General features: G+C 41.2%; 1 protein-coding gene across 1 annotated transcript in view; it reads left to right on the top strand.

The window, feature by feature from the left end:
* LRPPRC (leucine rich pentatricopeptide repeat containing) overlaps positions 1–21,844 on the top strand; it is a 186,546-nt gene that overhangs the window by 74,884 nt on the left and 89,818 nt on the right. The window contains exons 17-21 of the mRNA XM_018566148.1: positions 280–386; positions 2,951–2,974; positions 4,468–4,575; positions 10,608–10,738; positions 17,674–17,759. Coding sequence (XP_018421650.1) covers positions 280–386; positions 2,951–2,974; positions 4,468–4,575; positions 10,608–10,738; positions 17,674–17,759 — 456 coding nt within the window. The remainder of the gene's footprint in view (positions 1–279; positions 387–2,950; positions 2,975–4,467; positions 4,576–10,607; positions 10,739–17,673; positions 17,760–21,844) is intronic.

Here is a 21,844-nt window from a genome sequence, read left to right as displayed (position 1 = left end):
GGGGTAGAGCCAGATTGAAGTAAGACTGGTAGTGAAAAGCTGTCAGTGGCTCTGAAAATAATTATCTTTCCTTTCACTCACCAGTTAGATATGTGCTCCCAAACCACATAATCTCTATGCCTCAGTGATCATTGTTGCCATTCCAGCCTCTCATCAGCGTGACATCTCACACCAAAATGATTTCTTATAAATTAATCTTGATAACATGACAGTCCCAGTAATTTCACCAGAACGCTTTTTCTCTCTTATTTTTTTTTTTTTTGCTTCTTCCTTCTGCAGATTCTGTTGGCTATTTTCTGCGTTGCTTGATTGGCAGCATGAGTGACTCAGAGGTACAAGCCAAAGAAGAATGCCTGAAACAATACTTCCATCAGCTTGAGGAGATGGTACCATTTTCAGTTTTTTCCCCCCCTCCCTACATAATGTCTGTCCTGCCTGACATGTATCTATTAGATTTTTAAATTGCTGCTTTTAAGTCGAGCCCGACCACTTCTCAATGTCATGGCGGGAGCTGGAGACTTAAATTATGTTGAAGATAATTTCTGTTAGACAGATTTCATTTAGTCTGTTTTAAAACTAATACATATCTCTTTTTTTTTCTCTCTCTCTCCACCGTCTCTTTATGGACAGGGAGTTACTATTGATGCGCAAAATGCTAACAAAATTATTAAGTTGTTGGAAACCTATAATGTTCCTCAGTTGGTTCAGGTATGTGTTTTTGTTTTGTGTGTGTGTTTTCATATAAAAATATCAAAATCTTAGGGCAAATTAATAAGCCGTGAATGTGACTTACACCAAACAGTTGCCACAGGTGACTCTGTAATGTAAACCACTTGCAGCAAGAACCTGCTCTGAATGTTTGGTGAAAGCCATTTTCAATGATTTATAAATATGCCCTTTGTGGTGGTTGTGTATTTTAAAGTGTCTGTCATGAAGCACAATACCTGTGTTTCTTTCTCTTGGTCTGCATTCTATTTTCAGGGTAATGACAGCGGATATACAACTTAACCAAAAGCTGAGGGAGATGACCGAGAAATAGCTATGCTTTCCCAAATTACTAAAAGGATGTGCATGGTGGTTCTTTCTGGGCTGGAGATGGGGAGTAAGTCCATTTGGGAAAGTGATGTAGATTTTGGATCCCCCTGACATCATTTAATGAAAGTTCCTGCATGGCAGTTTTTCACCCCTAAGATGGAATGCTGTCAGGTGTATTCACAAAGCAAATATGCACAGCACAGTGAGCATTATGGCTGGTGTGACCTTGACAGCCTGTGGGCTGCCTCTGCAGTACTCTTATACTCTATAAAATTTAACTAGCCTGTGACATCAACCATATTATGACTGAGCCAAAGTTTCTTGACATAAAACTGTGCCCAGTCTATGGTCATGCAAATATTTACATATTCCATATAAGCAGTGAATGAACCTCAGTGGCTGCTGTAGCTGCAGGCATTGTGGAGCATCTCATCCTCAAATTTTCCAACAAAAACTCTTCCCTCCCTTTTTTTTTTTTTTTTCTTCAATAGTTGTCCCCCTTCTAAGCTGTGATTTGGCAGTTTGCCAGCTTTCTAATCTCCAAAACCAGAGTAAGAGCTCTGGACAAGGGGCACAGTGCTGAGGCCCAACTTTAAGGACTTTACTGTTTGTCTGGTAGGTGGGATAAATTGCTTCCCAGTGCCTGAGGTAGCCAGTATAAATCTACCTTAAGGTGTGGTTCACACTATAGCATTGCTCTAAAGGCACGGTATCCATGCCTTTAGCACAATGCTAGGTGCACTGGTGTGTTGCGTTGACATTAATTACAGTCCCTTCAGCACAAATCCATAATGTGAAGTGGACCTATTGTTTAAACCGAATTAACAGCACTAGTAGGTGAATCAAATAACCATATAATCGTGTTTGTGGACTATAAGTCATAAAAAGACCACATGAATGCAAGTACCGTTAATCAATGAAAAACACGGCACTGTACTAGTAAATGAACATGTGTACGGTAAGGAGGTGTCTTTTCACCAAGTGTTTCTAGGTGTCTCAGTGTGTAAAAATAAAGTGAATAAATCTACACAAATTGAAAAAGTCCTTCGCTTTTTTACACCTTAATGTGCATTGATAACATTAAGTGACAAATCATATACGTGAAAAAATTCTGGTGGGTAAACAGAAGTATAAACGAAAATAATTGTAACTGACAATTAATAGTGCTGACAAAAAATGTATATACACAGATAAAGTCTCTGTAATAGACAGCTCCTCCTATTGCCTATTAACTGCTTGTTGACAATAAAATATTAGAATGTCAATAGCCATCCAGAGTTCTACTTTAGGGTCCAGCAGTGTTTTACATGACGTCTCTTTGGTAGAACGGATAGAGGTGTGCTTGCTCCCCATATTCTGCTTTCCACATTCCACTGTGCATGCAGCTGGCATCCTACTTTTCTCTTGCTGGATGGGATTGCTTTTTTCCAACTTGGTCCTGATGAGAGTATAATGACTGTAGAGGGGAAACACTTATTGGTGTGAAAAACCCGTACTCCTCCAAGCCTATGGTAATGGAGCTGCACTGTAGGCTCATAGTAAAAACTTTTGAGGAGGTAGTGGTGGAGTATTGTTTCCCACTACTGCTTTAAGTATACTGCAAGTGTTAAGTATACTGCAAGTGTACTATAAACAGTAGTAGGGGGTGGGACAGCATAACCCAAAGAATTCATTAAGAAAATAAACACTGAAATAAAAGGAGATGTATATATGTGTATGTATATATGTGTATGTATATATGTGTATGTATATATATATATGTGTATGTATATATGTGTATATATATTTACATTACATTGCACGTACACTGTGTGTGCGTGTATATGTGTGTATCCATCTTTAACCCTATGTTTGATGATTTTGTTGTCACTTATTTTATTGCATAATGTTTGGGGTTTTTTTTGTTTTTTTTCAGGGTGTTAATGACTTGACTGATACGGTAGGTACTGTTCACCACATTTGCAGTCACTCTGTTATTTCCTGTTTAAAGCAACTGAGGCTTTATAGAAAAGTGTAAAAGAAAAAAAAAACCAAAACATTTAATACTTCTACTGATGCCTGCACCCCAACTCCGCTGTCTTTCAGAGATGACCTTTATAAGTGTGTTGGATTTCTGATACACTCCTGCGAGTGGTGCCTCTTTCCTGTAGGCCCCCACATCACTACTGTGTCCTGTATTGATGTAGGGGTTGGTGGATGAAACCATAGCATGCAGAGGGGCAAGAAAGCATTTAGCACTCCCAGTAATGGGGGACCCAGAAGTTTTTTTCAGACAGTTTATCTCTTGAAGAGTAGTGTTTGGCACAACAGGAGGGCAATGTATTAATGCTCTTCTATGAAGAACAAGCTTCTTTTTACTTTTCTTAAATAGTGACTTTTGCTTTAAAGTTTGTCAATCTGATTGTACAGCATCTTTGCCAACTGTGGGTGGTATAATGGTAGGTTTAGCTTAAAGTGTATTTCCACTTTTGCAGCCAGATTGGGATAACTAGTTTATATTTGTTACATGTTCCCAATCACGTAGCATAACTTAAAAATTGCAGATTACCTTTTTTTTAGATGTTTTTTCTGTTAATTTCTAGACTGAAAAATCCTGCATAGTTCTCGCTGTCCGGGCTTTTGGGCAGTTTTGTTTCAAATAATTAACCCTGTCTACTGTACTGTGCTTCCTTATCACTTGTAAATTAGATGAGCAGGCCTTAAAGGGTTAAAGCCCTGAAAACATTGTATGTTAATGAACAGAAGTTTAGTCTGTCCTAAGTTTTATTATTAGGACAGTCAGAGTTTGCTGTTACTGAAATTGAGAGAGCAGCATGCAAAGGCTTGCTATATGGAGATATCTAACAAGCCAACATTTTTAAAAAAATATTTTAGGTATGCTGTGTGAATAGAAAGACATAACAAACATATAGGGGAGGTTTTCCCAATTTTGACGGCAGAAGTACATTTTAAGCATTACAGTCAGGGTTATTGAACGCCCAGCGAATGGGAAGCAGTTAATAGAATCCTCACTTTCACCTTTTTTTCACATTTGCATGCAATCCAGGTATGGCTGCATGGTGTATCTTGTGCTTCCTAATGGTGACTGCAATGGACATGTAATGTGCATTGAAACAGTCCCTTGTAGTATCCGTTAGAAAGGGATCCACACAGGAGCACAACTGGGAGACCCCAAGCAGGACCACTAGGTATTAGTGTAATTAATTTTGAAATGACTTTCATATATTAATACTTACATGAGATTTTATTGGTTAGATTTGCATTTACTGTAAAGCAGAGTTTCTGATTAAAAGGACACATTCTTTAACCTTAGCTGCACAGCCCATGTACAAAGTTGCGGTGTCCTTCTTGCTTAATGTCTTCACCTTGTGTTAGGAAGGTTCTGAATGCTTAGCTGTGTGAAGTTAAACTTTTTTTTTTTTCTTCTTAAAGGCTGGGAGCGTCTACAAAATGGAAGAGCAAATAGAAACAAATATAAAGCATATTCAATCTTCTAAGCTGAAGTTTAAGGATCTACTTGATAAACTAGTTGCAGCACAGGTAATGCATCACGTTCACACGTTTGGCAAAATTCCATACATTCGGAGGATTTAAAATGGACAATCTATACAAGTTTTGTTGGTGTTATCATACTCCTTGTGCTAGATTCCATTTATTAGTATTTTGGCAGTCTCCTTGCACTTGGATCAAAGCAGACAGACATCGCAGCCATATTTCAGAGTGACGAGAGGTGGATTCTTCTCTTGTCTTCTAAACACATTTGACTTTGTGGGTTCCTGAGTCCACTCATATGTAGAAGACCTTAAACTAAATGCCAAGTTATTTTAAGATTTAGCAAGTGTGATTGAAGAAAAAGATGTACAAAATCAGGCAAAAAAAGTTTTGTTTACATTTTCGGTATAATAAAAGCTGTGCCTGTATTTTAGAGACCATGTGACTGTGAACCTTTTTCTGTAAGTGCAGAACCGTAATTTTGGTTGTAAAGCCATTGCTGCTGATGACACTTGGAGCACCATCTTTTCTGTGCAGTGGTGGTGGAATCATGCTAATGTGAGGATGCTTTTTTTGGTAGGCACAGGGAAACTGGTCAACATTACAAGGCCAATGTGGATAAAGCCAAATACAGGGCAGTTCTAGAGGAAGACTTGGTTCAGCCTTTATGAAAGATAAAAAAAAGGTCACCTTCTTACAGGACAGTGAAAGATAAAGATACAGCCAGAGCTTCAGTGGAATGGTTGATAATCATAAACCTCAACAACATAGAATGACTCAGTGAAAGCCCACACCTCAGGCCTCGCTCACACCAGACACAGTGCATTCAGGCCCGATTCTGGCCAGTATGCACTGCATCGCATTGTGGCCGCCTCACTGTGTTGTGCGGCAGGAGGGAGCGTGGCGGTCCATTTGAAGTGAATGGCACCGTAGCCAAGCCCTCTGGCCGCAATGCGATCGGCTGCACAGTAACGCAAGGCACATTGTGGGCATTGTCTGGTTTGAACAAAATAGTGCGTGCAGCATTTTGTTCGGACCGGACCACAGGCATAATGTGCCTTGCGTTTCTGTGCGGCCAATCGCATTGCCGCTGGAAGACGTGGCTATGGTGCCATTCACTTCAATGCACCACCACGCCCGCCCGGCTTGCAATCCAGTGCGTTCCAGAGGCCGAACTCACTGGAACGTGACTTAATGGTATGAACCTGCCCTTAATCCAAAAAATTGTTGTCGGCCTATAGTGTTACTCCAAAAAGACTTGCTGTAAATGTAGCCAAAGTTTGTTCTACCAAATAATTGACTTCTGGGAGAATACTTGTGCAACCATGCCATTAGCAAATCTTCATATTAGTACTTTACAGATACTAAATGATATTACTTCAGTACAAAATATATGTTTGTTAAAAAAGTGTGTGGCTCATCTTCGTCCCTTCTCATTTCAGACCCTTCCCTTTTCCATATTGCAAATTTTGCAATCACATCTGTCCATCTATATGGTCAACCTTTGTGATATTGCAGTAAGAGTCAACAATAAAGAGACCATTTCAACAAAAATCTCATTAGTTTTTATAGTCTATTTTAATGTGATTTATGCATGTAATTTACCTATAAAAGCCTCTCATGTAGGGAGGTGAAGCGAGGGGCAGAGATGCTGGGCCAGCATAGAGTGTAATTAGACACTATGAGAGGAGGAAAGGGCCATGGCTTTCATGGAGCAGCACCCAGCAGCAGTCTCATGGTTTTTTAAATGTTGATTTTTTTAATTGATGGCCTGGAAAGAGGATCTTTTAAAATTTTGGTAAATGTTTCCTGCTAACTGTTTTAACTACATTGTGTCCTGTTGAGGAGACCACTCACCTCTGCCAACTATCTGTGTACTGAATGACTGGTCTCCTCTACACCAGTTAGGATGCTATTTCGCTATGCTGGGAAGTGCGGCTGCTCTGGGAGCTTTGGCGGCAGTAGCCTGGGACAGTTGTTGTGCACTATGGTGGCCACAGCTTCATGTGGCTATTCTGTCTATGGTGTCCATCTTTTTCAGCTGGTGCAGGTAAATTAGATCATGATCTGATTCCCTGTGTGAGGATGCAGAGGCTGGTGATGGCTGTGGGCTGCTGGTGTACACAGTGACACAATGATGTTGGCATTCCCCTTCTGCTGGCTGTTTCCCGTAGGTCCCTGCAATGCAATAAGTCCTGTCCAGGGGCAGATCTACCTTTTGTGGCAGCACCTGTCTCCTTTTCCCTCTGGGCAACTTGGCGATTCCACATGAGAGTTATGGGCCTGATTTAAAGTTCCTTCTAGGCAGTTTTATTTGCTTGGTTCTGCTCTGGACCCCCTACAACTCATTCTATCGTTGTGGGATGCATCTATTGGTCTTTTGACTCCACCATCCATCTCTGGTGGACTTGGTTGCTAGAGGTATCTCACCTTCAGATGATGTTCGGGAGCTCTGCCTGGTCCTTCTCTTCATGGATGGAGGTCTTCCGGTCTATTGAGAGTATTTGTTCCCGGGGACATGGCCACTTCACAGCTTCAGGCACACCCTCTTTTGTTTACTGATACTGAGTTTGTCTGGCATCAGTAGTTGGTGCTATGGTGACTCCAAAGGATCAGTATAGCCATATCTATGTTTCCTCTTCTGAATCACCTTACTTGTCTACTCCGCGGGATCAGTATGGAGGGTATTCCAGTGTTTCTCATAGCTCTAATATGGACCCAGAATGTTATGGTATACCTACTTGACCATACTTTTGGCAATCACAGGCTGCCCTGATTGACTGAATTTGTTATCTTAGGGACTGGTTTCCCTCGTTTTATGGTCATTGGGTGTGAGGGCATGACTGTTGCCACACAGATCTTGTGGAACAAGGGCCTTTTGTGTTTGGTAACGTCCATTGTGTTCAAGTTAGGAGTTTTAGTACCCATAGGTCTGCCATCTCTCTTGGGTGGCATCTCTTCCCTGCTGCGAGGTGAGAGGTTTTCACCCCTGGACAGATTTGATTAATCTTGTCTTTTTTTAAACGTCACTGGATCTGTTTTTGCCATGCAATCCCTCATGGGACAATTTTTAACCTTGTGACCTCAATCCTTCCATTCGTTGAATAACACTTTGTACAGGGTGTATGTAGTTGCTTTTTCACTGGTGACACCATGGGATCTAAATGTGACACTGTCGTCGCTTAGGAATTATCCTTTTAGGGATTTTTCCCTTTCCTCTATTGCTCACAAGGTTGGCTCCATTCTTGTATTCACCTTAGTGAGGTGTGGGTATGTGCTTGCATTCTCATCCTGTAGAGGACACTTCTGGTCTTGAACGTGGATAGGTGGTGTGGAGGTCTAGTGCCTCCTCTCTTCCGTAGGTTGTTTTGACCTGTAATCCGAGATCTTCCTTCATTGTTTGGTCATGGTTTATGCTCTGCATGTCTGTCATAGATACTGCTTCCCTTAAAAGCCTGGCCTCATCTTTGTCATCCCTGCTGGTTTTTGGAGAGGAGAATCAGCTTCTCCTGCTCCATCATTTTCTCAGTGGCTCAGACAGATCTTCATTTACACCTGGTCTTTATCATCAGGTTCTACCCTTTCCAGTTCAGGCGTACTGTACTAAACTTGTGAGTACTGTTGGCCTTTTTGGTTTCTGGCTACTGTTCCCAGGTTGCAATACTGTCATTTTGGGTTCCTGTTTTCATGTTCCCCTAGTCTTGTCCCATCCTGGGTGGTTCTGATTTGTTAGATCAAACAATCTCAGGTCCTTCTATCCTCTTAGTACAGGTCATTGCATATCTTTCCATCCAGGGGGGCTCTGCAGGTGGTGTGGTAATTGTTGCTGTTTAAAAATGTCCACAATGTCCTTCAATGAAAAGAAGGGGGCAGGGGAGTTCTCGTTCTAGAGAACATCTATTTAACTTTTCTCCGCTCTGTCCAAGGCTAAAAAAAAACAAAACACTTTTGATATACTTTACATCCGTTTTGAATTACAGATTGTGACACTGCAGAATGGGGGGGAATCCTAAGGGTGGGGGGTTGTAGACATATGGAAAGCGCTATGGATTATTATGTAGGTTTAAACTTTTTCTAAGTCTGCCTCATGAGAACTCATAATATTTCAGGCTGTGATATCTACATGTCATGTAAAGCCTCAGATCAGTCATCTTGACTTCTTTTCCCCCTTCTGTCAATGAAAGTATCGTTCTGCTATAATACTCTGTAAAGATGATAGTCCCTATCAAACCTGTTGCTAGTAGTCACAGTTCAGAATGTGTGCCTTTCTATCTATACTGTCGTCCAAAAGATATGCATTTCCAGCCATTTGCAAGTCAAATGTGACCACTTTTAATGCTGGGAAATGAAATTCCATTTTCCTGTGGAGGGATAGCGCTTTGCTAGATTAAGGTATTCACACTCTCCAGCGGCAGGCACCCAGATCTACTTCATATTCATTTCTCGAGAGCGCCTACAATTTGTGGGATATCATCAGACTTTTGGGGGCAATTTCTTGTTCCGAGCGATTTCATTCCTTACCCATGGTTTTCTGCCAAAGATGATTGCAGCGCTCTATTTTTTATCTCGGGAAATCCACTTTAAGATTACTCGCTTGTGACAACATTACAGATAACATAGTATTTGAAGCCTGAGATAATTTAAAGGTTTAGCACTTGGCAGACTGTGTTTACAGAAATGTCTGTTTTCTTGTGCCTAGGACATTTTAACTAACCTTTTCATGCATGTTTATCGCCAGCAGAAGTTCATAATTGTGTTTGTGTATTTCATCACAGATAGTTTACTCCATGTGGTATGCATTAAGTACATTTTGTTGTTTTTTTCATTTGTTACTAAATGTGTACATTTGTGTGTGATATATATATTTTTTATTATTATTAAAAAAAAATGTTGATTTGTCTATCTGTTTTAGTATTAGTATAAAGTGTTCAGCCCAAACGTTTTCTTTTAGTCTAGATTCACATATTTGTGTATTTGCTTGATTGATTGAAGTCAATGGAAACACAACAAAACCCATTTTATTGCATGCGTTAAGATGCACATCATGGTGTGCCTCAATGTGTGCTGATGTCTATGTTGCCAATTAATACAATGCGAGTTTCAACACGCGTTCATGTGCTGAGACATTTCAATGCAAAATGCATCAGTGAGCAAACGCATAGGTGTAACTCCAGCCTAAGTTTCTGATACGGGGTGGAAAGCTTAGCTACTCTGTGTTATGTGAGAGGTTTACCTATACTTTTGGTCGCTGTTAAAACTGTTTAACCAAATAGAATCAGTTGACTAACATGTGGGGTTGTATGATAACAGAGGGAGAGCTGATTGGCTAAAACTTTGACAGTTACAAAATCTTGTTTACTGTTACTTGTTCTTACTAGTTATTAGCAGCTTCACCCAATTGTCTAATACCAGAAATAGGTCTATCACGGTTCCTTTCAGTGGCGCTGAGTCAGAATGGTGAGCGTGTGAATGCATATCAACCAAATGGCTATGGTGCTCAGACTGGGATTTGAACACAGGATAGTACTTCCTGTGTAATTCCCCCACAGAAGCCTAGATGGTTGCTCTTATCTTGAGTTCTATTGCAACTGTACAGTCTCCCTTTATTTTCTAAAGGTCTGCACATATTCTAAATAATGATAATTTTAGCAACAGAGTTAAGTTGGGCAAAACATTAGTTTATATGGGAAATAAAGGTATAGCTTTTTATATTGCTGATTTACCAAGCGTGCTAGGATCTAGTAACTGCCACTTCTTGACTCTTAACCCCCATGTAATGCCTAATCCTAAACCACTAACCTAAAACTTAGACTCCGCTGATTTCCAAGCCTTAACCCCAAACCTCAGCCAAAATGGCAAATAAGGACTAGCACCGACTGGGATGGCACTGCTTTATTGCTGTATATGCACTTGATGAGCAGTGCTAGATCTTCACTAATACAGGATTCAAATGTGGTTATCCTTATTCTGGGACCCACCATGTCAGTGTGCTTTTTTTTTTTTTTTAGTCCCTAAGCAATATCTATAACAGGTTAGAGGTGTGTAGTTTGTTTGCATCAAATATTTTTTATGTCTTGCAGGATGTAGAGAAAGCTCTGGAGTTGACATCGAAGGATGGCAGTCATTTCAATTTTGGCATGTATATGACAGTCCTGCAATTGTGCTGTGATCAGAACAGGCCAAAAGAAGCACTACAACTGAAAGAGGAAATGTAAGTAAATTATGAAATATCCTCGTATTTGGATTGGGCCATAGAGGATGCAATTACGAGGGAGAAAGGTCTAGGTAACCGAAACATGTCAGTTCCTTTTTATTTACCAGCTTTGTGCTTACCTTACCTTGCATTACTTAAAGGACTTGGCTAGCAGACTTAAAATGGTAGAATTGGTACATGGTAGAGATGGCAAAAGACCCCGCTCTGTCATTTTACGTGGCCTACCACTTCGTGGCTAAGTTACTGTTGTTCCCAGTTGCTTCCACTTTGTTATAATACCACTAACATTTGCCTGTGGAATATTTAGTAGCAAGGAAATTTCATGAAACAATGATTTGGAGGGGTGTCACAATACCTTTGCAATATAGTGTATATACACGCACGCATGCGTAGGAGTTAAAAGACACTTTCTGAAAAAGGACATAAGGCTTTGGACCAAAAATATGGTAGTCCATTAAGAGCCTGTGCAAAGCAAAAGTTAACTTCCACACCCCCCAGCTGCACATACTCTTATTCCCTTTTGCCTCTTGGCTTCTGTTTCCTGTCCAGCAGTAAAAAAAAAAAAAATAAAGCATATGGAGGTGCATGCAACTTGCTTCCTTTCCTCCCACCTCAAACCACTGGATTTTTTTTTCATTAGGTATTATTTTGTAATAGTTGTATGCTCTGCTTTGTATGTAAAGGTTTCTCCTGACAATCCAATAATGTATTGATAGGCTTATTTGCTTCCATCCAGACTGACCCTAGAGTGTGTCTCTGACATTTGTAAGGACATTGGATTTGTAATCTCCTTTGGGGCATGGATTAATGTTTTGTGTGTTCTGAAGCTCACCAACATTTGTTAGAGCAATATAAATAGTAACTTACTTTGTAATAGAGCCGTTATGTTATGCCAGTACATAGTACCCAAATCAGATTTCAGTTTAGTGTAGCGAGCTCAAATAAGAGGGATAGCAGAATATTTTTGTTTTTCTAAGCAAGTGCAACATTTTCTTGCTTAAATTGTCCCTGCTGGGACCTACCTATGTCAAAAAGGCTGTAAATACTTTAGTGCCACTTTAATAGTCCTGTAGCTGAGAAGTGAAAATGGCTCCAGAGTTCAACTGATTAAAATGAATTCTTTACATTGACCAATAGGGCACACATCGCAATGTCATTTGAATTAAAGGCAAACTATAATGGTTTGAGGTTATATATTTATATAAATAGAGAGACAGAGTGTTGTGAAATCAGTACTTTGGCATATAGGCCATATACAGTTAATCAAGCATTCCTCAAAATATACATTTATCATCATAAATTCATACAACTGTGCAGAAACAACAGATGACCCAAAAAGGCAGGAAAGGATAGTGGCAGGAAAGAGTAAGGTCTCAAAACCATATTTCTAAGTAACCCTCTTCCTTAGGAGAGACCTCAGTCTGGCTTCTGGAGTACAGTATCTAGACCCTGTTGGACTGGACATTGAAGGAATAGACTGAAATTGACCTTGGGTGTTGGGTTCCGCGTGGGGCACTTTCCAGACTCTGTTCTGGTTAAAGTTAATTGCAGAGCTAACACCCACTGTACATGATGTCTCAAGGTTACTTTCTGCCAACGACTCTGGGGCTGCTACCAGCATGCCTACTGATGGTGCCATCATCTGAAGCCTGGAACCATGTTGCCCTCTGCTCTTGCAGTTATTTCTGTCCTCTGCTCTTTAGGCTGAGATCTTTACCACAGTTATGCAAGTTTTTCACTGACTCTAATTACAGAGAACACAAGTGCTCTGCTGTGTCCTCTCCTGCAAATTCTTTATCTAATTTGCCCATGGCCATAGCTGATTCTGAGCCACTGAGACTCTGATTCTGAATTGCTCCAGCCCTTGACTGATGAGCTTAAGCTTGAGAAGTCAGGGTATTGCTATTCCATCCCAAAAAAGGGAACCGTTTCAGCTCTTATTGATGCAGTGCCAACTGGTTATAATTCCCAAACCTAAAGAGTTTGTTGCCCTGCCCTTCAGCCTCTTGTCTGCCCCTTGGGTATTCATCAAGGTGCTGGCCCCATAATTAGCCCTTCTGCACTCTTGTGGCATCCCCATTGTGGGATGCTTGAATACCCTCCTGCTAAAGGAAACAGTCGGCAGAGGCTCTGTTGAACAAACGTGTCTGACTTTCTAGGTGACTGTGATTCAGATCGATCCTGAACTTCAGAAATTAAAACTGAAACCTAAGCCTGATTGTAGCCTCCTTCAAGGCATTTCCATTTGCACAGTTTCACTGTAGACCTCTTCAGAGCTGTAATTACAATTCTGTAATGTGATTATCTTGTCTCTGGATTTGTTTGTCACTGACCAAATTGTCCCTGCCTTGGTGGCTCAGGAATCCGCTTTCATAGTTGGAAGTCTGTCTTTTTTAGTCCTTGTGATTAATGCCAGCACTTCAGGCTGCTGGGACTTGGTCATCAGAGAAGTAATGTCTTCTGATCAAGAACCTAGAATTTTGTCTGGTTTGGCTGTCCTGGGCAGAACGTCATGCTCCTGCCATGTCTGCTGTGTACATTTCAATTAATTCAATGAAATGGTGCCTTAATCCAGAGGTGTTCCGGGACAGAGACATTGTATGCTCTGGTGCCTCTATGGGATTAGTACACCTTGATCTATGCCTTTTACACTTCTGAAAAAGTTTCCTTGTGTGCTTCACAGGGTCAAGACTGAGGGCATTCTGGATATCTTCATTGCTCTAGACTGGTCCAGGCACATGTGGTATGCTGACTTGGGAAGACTCCTAGTACATACTGTGGCTCTGAGATGGTCTGGATATTCTGTTCCAAGGACCAATTTAGCCTCCTACTTCACAGTTGCTGGCGGCTTTTCAAACAGTTTTCTGAAGCACATAGGGCATGTCTGAATCTGATTCCTTTGATGCTAAAAACTAGGAAGTGTACCCCACTCCCACCGCCCCCAGGTCTATCCTCGCACATGGAAGACATGATTGTCACGGATTCCACCCCAGGAGTTTCTCCATGAGACTAATCCTCTTCGTTCGTGCAGCTGGGATTGAAGCAGTGTTTGGCTCTTAGCACTAAAGGTGCCCATACACCTTACAATTTATCTGCAGATTTTCTGTGGTCAGATGGAAAAAGTGCAACAGATTGGCCCAGGTGGAGATTACTCCATCCACACAGTTCAGTGTAGATGGAGGAATCTGTTGCACCTTTTCCATCTGACCACAGAATATCTGCAGATAAATTGTAAGGTGTGTGGCCAGCTTAAGGGTCAGGATTCTGCCTTTTCTATTCTGTTTGAGTGAGGCCTCTCAATCTTTGATTAAGACCTTTGTATTTGGGGTCTTCTGTGTAGCGTCCCTTGTCTCACCTCTCCTTTCTATTCCCCTGTGACTCAGTAGGATCTGAATGTGGTTCTCTCTGCACTTCAAATAAGTTTTACCACGTGGATGTTTCGGCCTCATCTGATGCCAGCTTTGGATGTAAGGTGACTCTTTGAGCTGCAGGCAGTCTCCAGTTTTATGTTATATCTTTGAGTGTAGCTGCTTTTGAATGTCCCAGTGGTTTAAAGCTTGCTGTGTCTCTCAATGAACGGCAGATAATAGGAGTTTTGTACTCGCTGTAAAATCCTTTTTTATTAAGTCCATTGAGTGAAACGGGTCCCACCCTTTTGTGTTTTCATGCTCTGTACTGCTTGCTGCAAAAACTGGCATGCTGGTAGGAGGGGGTTACCCTGGCCTACTGGTTGTTTTCTTTCTTTCTTAGTCGCTCTTGTACAATCCTCCTGTTGGCAGTAGGGATGCACCGGTACTGTTTTTTCGGTATCGAGTACCAATATTTTTCTTTTCGTTACTCGCCAATACTGATACCGGCGTCCGTGGGCCCAGATTAACAGGAAGTCGCCGCCCTGCTTCCTAATTACCTGTTCTATCGAAAAGAATATTATTTTCCATCGGTCTTCTATCCCAAGCCGGCTTCCTAGCCAATCGGGAAGCTGGGCAGCACGTCATGACCCGCCTCCCGGCTTCCTGATTGTCCAGGAAGCCAGCTCATAGCTCCCTAGTGACACTGCTGGTCAGAGGGAGATCTCCCTCTGACCGGAAGTTCTAGTATCGGTGCATTTGGGGAAGTACTCTGTATCGGCAACCGGTGCACACCTAGTAGGCGGCAGTATAACCTTTAGGTTTAAGGCTTCCTGTTTCCCCTATTAGACTCCAAGAAAAAAGGATTTTATGGGAAGTACAAAATCATATTTTAAATCTTTTTATGTACTGTTCATTTAAAATCTTTATTATACGTTTCAAGCAGGTGCACCCATGGCACTGGAGTTGCAAAGCATTATGGCTTTTCAAAAGAAAAAAAGCAAGTTCTGCAAAATCTGTTTGCCTTCAGGCTGCCCATTCATTCAGAAAATATTTTACTATCACCAGTTTCTGAATGGGGAGGAGCCTCTGTAGTGATTGCTTCTCCCCATTGAGAAACTCATGAATGAACAGGAAGTGATGTAAATCACATCCTGTTCAGTGTTTGTAAATAACTGGGGACACATAGTACTATGTGTCCCCAGTTATTTACAAACACTGGAGTGATCAGCTGATCGCTTCAGTATTTGTCCTGCACAGAGGATCGGAACATATCACTGATATGTACCGATCCTCTGCTGCTCGGCCACGCACAGGGGGGCTCAGCTTCTTCTCTGGATCTGCGCTGCTCTCCCAGGCAGAGGCAGCGGCGGATCCGAGGAGAAGTGAAAGAAGCGCTGCAACCGCGACGGCGGGGCGGAGCTGCTGTCAAAGTAGTAAGGCCGAGCGCTGAGGGGAGAGGGCTTCTGTCTCTCCTCACCGCTCGGCCTTAGTTCTGTGACAGCGGCTCCCTCCTCCGCCGCGAGCTGCAGTGCTTCCTTCACTTCTCGAATCCCCGCTGCACAGATGGGGAGAGCAGCGGGGATCCAGAGAAGCACCACGGACGGGACGAGAGGCCATTGCGATCTACCACTGATCGCTACGCAATCGACTGGTAGATCGCGATCGACCTTATGGGCACCCCTGTCCTAAGCTCATACATAGAACTTGAACTCTAGGCAAAATATCACCTGCTATCTTGCTCACAGAAGCAGTGTGGATGACTCACTTCATTAGAAATTGTAAAGAGATTATTGCTGTGGTAGACATATGCAGTAAGATAAGGGATCCAATAACGCAGGATACAGAGCCAGGATATGTACTCCACATGAGGACCCCGTGTTTGTAGATACAAATTATAGACAGAAGGAAGGTTTTTAATACAGTACCACTCATATCATTGCTTATGTTAAAGTCCAGGCAGGTATAAAAGGCACAAATTATTGCAGCTGTAATCATTAAGTTGTTACATGTTTTTTTGTTTTTTTAAATGTAAGTAGTTGAATTTGGCTTGGTTGGATCATTTTGCAGTCTCCAGTACAGCAAAGCTCAGAGAAGTGAGGAAAAAGCAGCACAGGAAACCAGTCAGATGTGCAGCAGCATGTGGAACATGCTGTAAAGTGGAGAGGTCAAAGTGGTCACTAAATGGCGTATAGTGGTGTGGACATGGACCGAGTGGCGGTTCTGTCCCCACTGCAATCACCTACCTGCACTGGGTTATGGTTGGCTGACAGAGGATACACCAGCCTCCGAGGCCAGTATTTCCACTGCCAGCCATAACGCAGTACAGGTTCCCCCTCTGCTGTAGTCATTGGTTTCTAAGAGCGCTGGCTTCCTAGCAACCAATGACTTCAGACAGTCATGGCCAGCTCCTCAACTACAAGTGATCTGGGCAGCTGTACAGCCACACAGATCATTTGTACAAGGCTGTAATTGTGAGGCTTCCCTTCCCCCATTTATCCTTCCACCATGGTCTTCAGTACCCGCTCCTCTGGGGAGCCTGGGACCATGGCACACAATGTCAGGATGGAGAGTGGGAGCAGAATGGCAACATCCATTCCCCATTCTGCTCTTTGATCACTTAAGCATGAAGTGCTTTTCTCGACGCTTCCTGCATCAGATCTGTCAGAAGCTGGCTGAAGTGCAGGGTAAACAGACGGTGAAGCACATTCCTGTGCTTCATCATCTGTGTTTGGAGGTACAGGGGAGGTGTCAGGAATCTAAGACCTCTGATGGGTCCATAAAGAAAACCTGTCGCCTCCAAATGCTGTCACATAAGGGCTTGTTAGCCCCTTTGTGATAAGAAAAGTTAAGTGAAAAAAAATATTGAAAAGTAAAAAATTTTTATATAAAAATAAAGGTGATAAGAAACAAAATTAAACCACCACAGCCACCCCCGCCATCCGATTTGAAAGAACACATGCCCATAAGACATGCGCATGAATACACACCCAGTGCCTTGTTCAGCACTGTGCCTGGGAACGCACGGCAGCAGCTGTGCACTGCAGTGCAGCTGCTGGTTTGAATGCAGCCTAAATGGCGGACCGCAGTACAGACGCGGACTGCAGTACAGACATGGACTGAGTGACCGTTATGTCTGGACTGCGATTCAGACCTCGGCTCAATGGCACATTTTACTTACCGGACCTCCTTGTATTTTAATTTACTACCCCTGTGATAGAGGAATTAGTTTATCTGTGTTTTTGCTTCTTCTTTCACTGTTTAGTCACAGTGTGCGGTTGGTATGAGGCCTGTAAGTGAAAGGTGGATCTACAGCAGAGATAGATTGGGTCTCCTCCGCTACCAGACAGGGCTGTTCTAGGTGGCAGAACTGTGTAAATCTTAACTGGATAGACAGAAATACAAATCCTTTGGCAGGTAAAAGAGCTCTCTTATATGTAGTTCGTGTATTCAGCAGTTTGCCAGGAGTTCAGCTATAAACTGGTTTATTTGTATCTGTATATGTTTGATTTGTATCTATTACTGCTTTTTAAAAAAAAGCAATATATTTCATTGTTTTAAAATATTGTTTCTTTTCTCACCCAGAGGCCAAAGAGGTTTTACTCAACATCCTTCAGTATCCAAGTACCTGAGCCTTGTTAAGGTGCTGGCATTGAATGGTTTTGTAGAAGGTAGGCTCCGTGTCTTTAACATGCATTATTTTCATTCAGGAAAAATCTCTCCACCACAGTGAAAAACGGACTTGTTATTAATGGTATATCATGCCCTGGAAAGTGCCTGGACATTTTGCATATAAATTTGCATGTGAATTCACCCACAGCCTCATGGACGGTGCAGGCCATTAGTTTTAATGGCTTGGCAGGCTTGTCATTTACATTTGCACAGCTCAGTGCATTTTGCATTTCTGTTGCTTTTTTTTTATTTTTTTTATTAGCATTGCTGGATTGAGTTTGAAGATCATGACTTATGGCACAAATTGCGTATGTGCCCACACTAATGGCTTTGTTTGTGCTTAAGGAGGTTTGATGGCTGAGCGTAAACCTAAAACGTTAACCTCTGTGGAAAGGAACCGGCAGAGCTCCTAAAGTGATAGGGAGATGTTTCTCTCCTCCGCATTAAAACGTTCTTACCTTGGTTTACCCATCTCTTGTAAATTTAGTTAAAGGTAGGGAAAAAATCTGCAGGATAAAGCAAGTTTGGTTAGTGCTGTATAATTTGATGTTTTTGTCATTTTATCTGCATTTGGGGTTGTAGTTCTTGTCCGGCCATTTATAAAAATTGGGAATTAGTCTCACTCAGTAGACAACACAGTACTTGCTAAGTGGGTGTAATGTTCCTGGCATCCATCTTCAGCACCTGGCTGTTTGCTAGCTAAATCCTTGTAGTTGCCAATAACTTAGTAAGAATTATTTTTTTTAGCTATCTTCTATTTTTATTTTTTTTTGCCTTTTGAACAATTAAAATAAAAAAAGACATACATAAATGTTAATGCTAGATGTTCATAGCATTAACATTTCTTACAGCCCCCCACAACCTAATTTTATTATCTGTTAATCCTGCCAGTGTATCTGTTTTTTTTTTTTGTTTTTGTTTTTTCACTTCCTTTAACAGGGTGTTTTTTTTGTTTTGGTTTTTTTTGTTGTTGTGGTGAAAGCACATGGCAGCTATAGGCAGGGTCTTAGGTGGACTTTTGGCTTTATGTGGACTTTATATAAGTGATACAAATTAAAGTTAATTTCCAGCTAACACTTGTTAAAGGAGAACTATGAGGAGTGCTTTTCAGGGAGGACGCTAGTTTGTGTCCTCCCGTTACCCTAAGGAGAACTATGGGGAAAAGCCTTAACCCCATAGTTCTCCTTTTAAGCAGCTACAGCAACCATTTTTTTTCCTTTTGAAAAAAGGTTCAAAGTGGACCTGAACTTAAAAAGTGAAAATTTGCTGTGTTGTAAGGAACTTGTTTTTGCTAATTGTGCTTAGAAAGCATCCTGAGAAATGTACTGTTTGTCTGCTGAATTCCTCCTGAAAATAGCAGTTCACTTTATGGTATGTGTGCCTAGGACCTCCTATAAAAATTAAAACAGCTGTTAATGCTATTGACAGACTGCATCACATTTGTTATTTTTTTAAAATATGGCCCATTATTCCACTTTTAAAAACCTTTTTTTTTATTATTGTAATATTTTTGTTTACAAAAAGCATTAAAGGGTATTTCCACTTTTGCAGACAAATTTGAGACACCCAACTATATGTTTATGTATTTCTGTTCCCACAGCATACCTAATTTTTTATAAAAATATTCCTTTTACATGATATTTTTTTTAAATCGTTTGTTTATAACCACAAAGGTTCATACAACAATCTGACAGATTCAGTCAGTAAACATTACATTTCTTACCTTTTTAGATGTCTGTGTAGCAGGCCTTTGGATCTTCTCTGTGCACTTTGCAAGTGACAGGAAACTCTGGCTGTCCCCATAGGAAGACTAGGCACACACAGAGCTGCCTCTCATTGACATGCAAAGCGTCCAGATCTTTAACTCTTTGTTAGGGTAGGCATTCAAATCTAGTTTGACTGATAATAGGATCTGCCAGCACAGCACAGACAGGGTTAATTAGGTTAAAGAATAAAGTTGGGTATACACGGTTAGAATTTCATTACAAAAAAAATGTTTTTAGAACGTTCTGACCATTAAAGAAGTCTTCCCACCTTATATTATTTTTCCACAGCTCAGTCACCTAACTCCCACAGTATATGTTTCTTTTTATCCCATGCTTCTGTGTGCAGTGGAAACTTGGATACAGACAGCTCAATCCTCCTTCATTCTTGACCATGCTTTGCAAAGGAGGCTGACTCTTGATGGACAGCCCTTATCTCGCTGTCTTTGCACTTTACAGACACAAGCGAGGTCAATGGAGTGCAGAGGGAGGGGATGCACTCTCACAGGAATCAGCACAGTTACTAGAACTGGAAGGGGAGCCTTGTTTTGTATTGGGAAAGTGCAGAGGCAATAAATCGAGAGGCCACCTCCTTTGCTGAGTGTGGTCCGGAATGAAGATGAGTGAGCTGTCAAAGCCTGTATCTCAGTTTCTAGATCACACAGAAGCATGGAATAAAAATCAATATACATTGTGGGAGTTAGGCGACTGAGCTGTAAAAAATAATACAAGGTGGAAAGACTTCTTTAATTGGGTCAAAACAATGATCAGTTTCGACCGTAGCACCTACAAAAAGCGAATGGAATTTCTCTGACTAATGACAGTTAAGGTGGTTTTCGTTTGGGGAAACTCCATTCATTCCAAACATCAAACTAAATTTTGAACGGCCAATGTCAAGACTGATAGCATTATCGAATGTTCTGACAAGATTTTTCGTATCAACGTCCATAGGAAATTGTAACTGTGTGTACACAGCTTAACTCCCCTCCCCCTTGTGTTCCTTATTTTGGAAAAGAACAAGTAATGTGTAAGTAGTCATTTTTAAACTTTTTTCTGCTGTGTGAAAGAAAACATGTAACATACATAAAATAGGTGTTATCCCATGGGGCTGCGAAAGTGGAAATTAACTTTAAATATGGAGACACTCAATTAGCAGATGACTGGACTTTTGAATAAGAATGCCGAGCACTGTCTGCATTTTTATTGGCAGGATTTATGAGCTGTGTTGTCTGATCTCTCCAGAAATTATCAGAGAACTGGATTGCTTATTCTCTTGTTTGAAGTGCTTTCACCTGTTGGCTGTAAGTGGTAACCATTATACAATACTCATTTAACACAATGCAAGTATTATTCATATTTTTTTTTAGTGCTACACATAATTAATCAGACTTATTTGACTCTGTAAAATATGTTCAGATGTCCATTTTAGACTAGGCTTACCTACACAAAGGAGTGTGAGAGGCAGGTTGTCAAGAGTGGTGTGTTTAAAAAGCTGCAATGCAGTCCTATCCTTCGGTGATGTCAGACTCGCATTCCCTATTCTGTCTCAGTTTGTATGGGGCCTGTGGTAGAGTTTACACAGGTTCTATATACATTTGAATCGGGGATAATTCTTGTACCGACCTGAAGACAGACAGTGTGCTCATAGGTAATAAGCACTCACTTGGTTTAAACCCTGGCCCCTTCCTCTCTGCAAATTTGTACATCCAGGCTATAGGAATAAAGTAATCTGCTCTAAAAGATGACCAGATATGCCTGCATCTTGCAGAATATATTATTTTACCATCCCAATATGATATGTACTAAGCTATTAAAGGTAAAAGCTCCAGAGTTGACATGGTCATCATCCTTGCTCCAGAACCTAGCAAGGTAGAACAGCATACAGCCATTTAAGGCCGGTTTCCTGACCTGTCTGCTTGTTTCGGATCATTGACTTTGAGAGAAGTGAAACAAGGATAAGCCATTTTTATTCCTGGCCTTGCAGATTCACTAGGAAGCACACTCATTAGCGACTGGTTGTTCCTATACCAAGCACTGCATTCAAGAGTGGTAGGTGAGGTGTTGGCTGCTCCCTTATACCTAGAAGCATCGAGGTTCTTACAGATCAGCTATAAAAGGAAGTTTAGTCATAGCAGGGTGCTGAGGGCAGATTTCGGATGGGCTGCCAGTTTTTTTGTTTTTTTTAACAGTTTGTTTTAAATTGAGTTATACTCATTCATTCTCCAAGCCTTGGCATATTTTGAACCCTGAGTAAATATTTGACTTTCAGATACTTTTTTGTTTCTTTTTACATGGATTGATTTTTTTTTCTGTTTTTGGCT

This window comes from Nanorana parkeri, unplaced genomic scaffold (genome assembly GCF_000935625.1).
Source record: "Nanorana parkeri isolate BGI_ZX_2015 unplaced genomic scaffold, ASM93562v1 scaffold1, whole genome shotgun sequence".
NCBI lineage: Eukaryota > Metazoa > Chordata > Amphibia > Anura > Dicroglossidae > Nanorana > Nanorana parkeri.
Note: the sequence above shows the minus strand (reverse complement) of the source record. Positions and strands in the feature narration are given on the sequence as shown.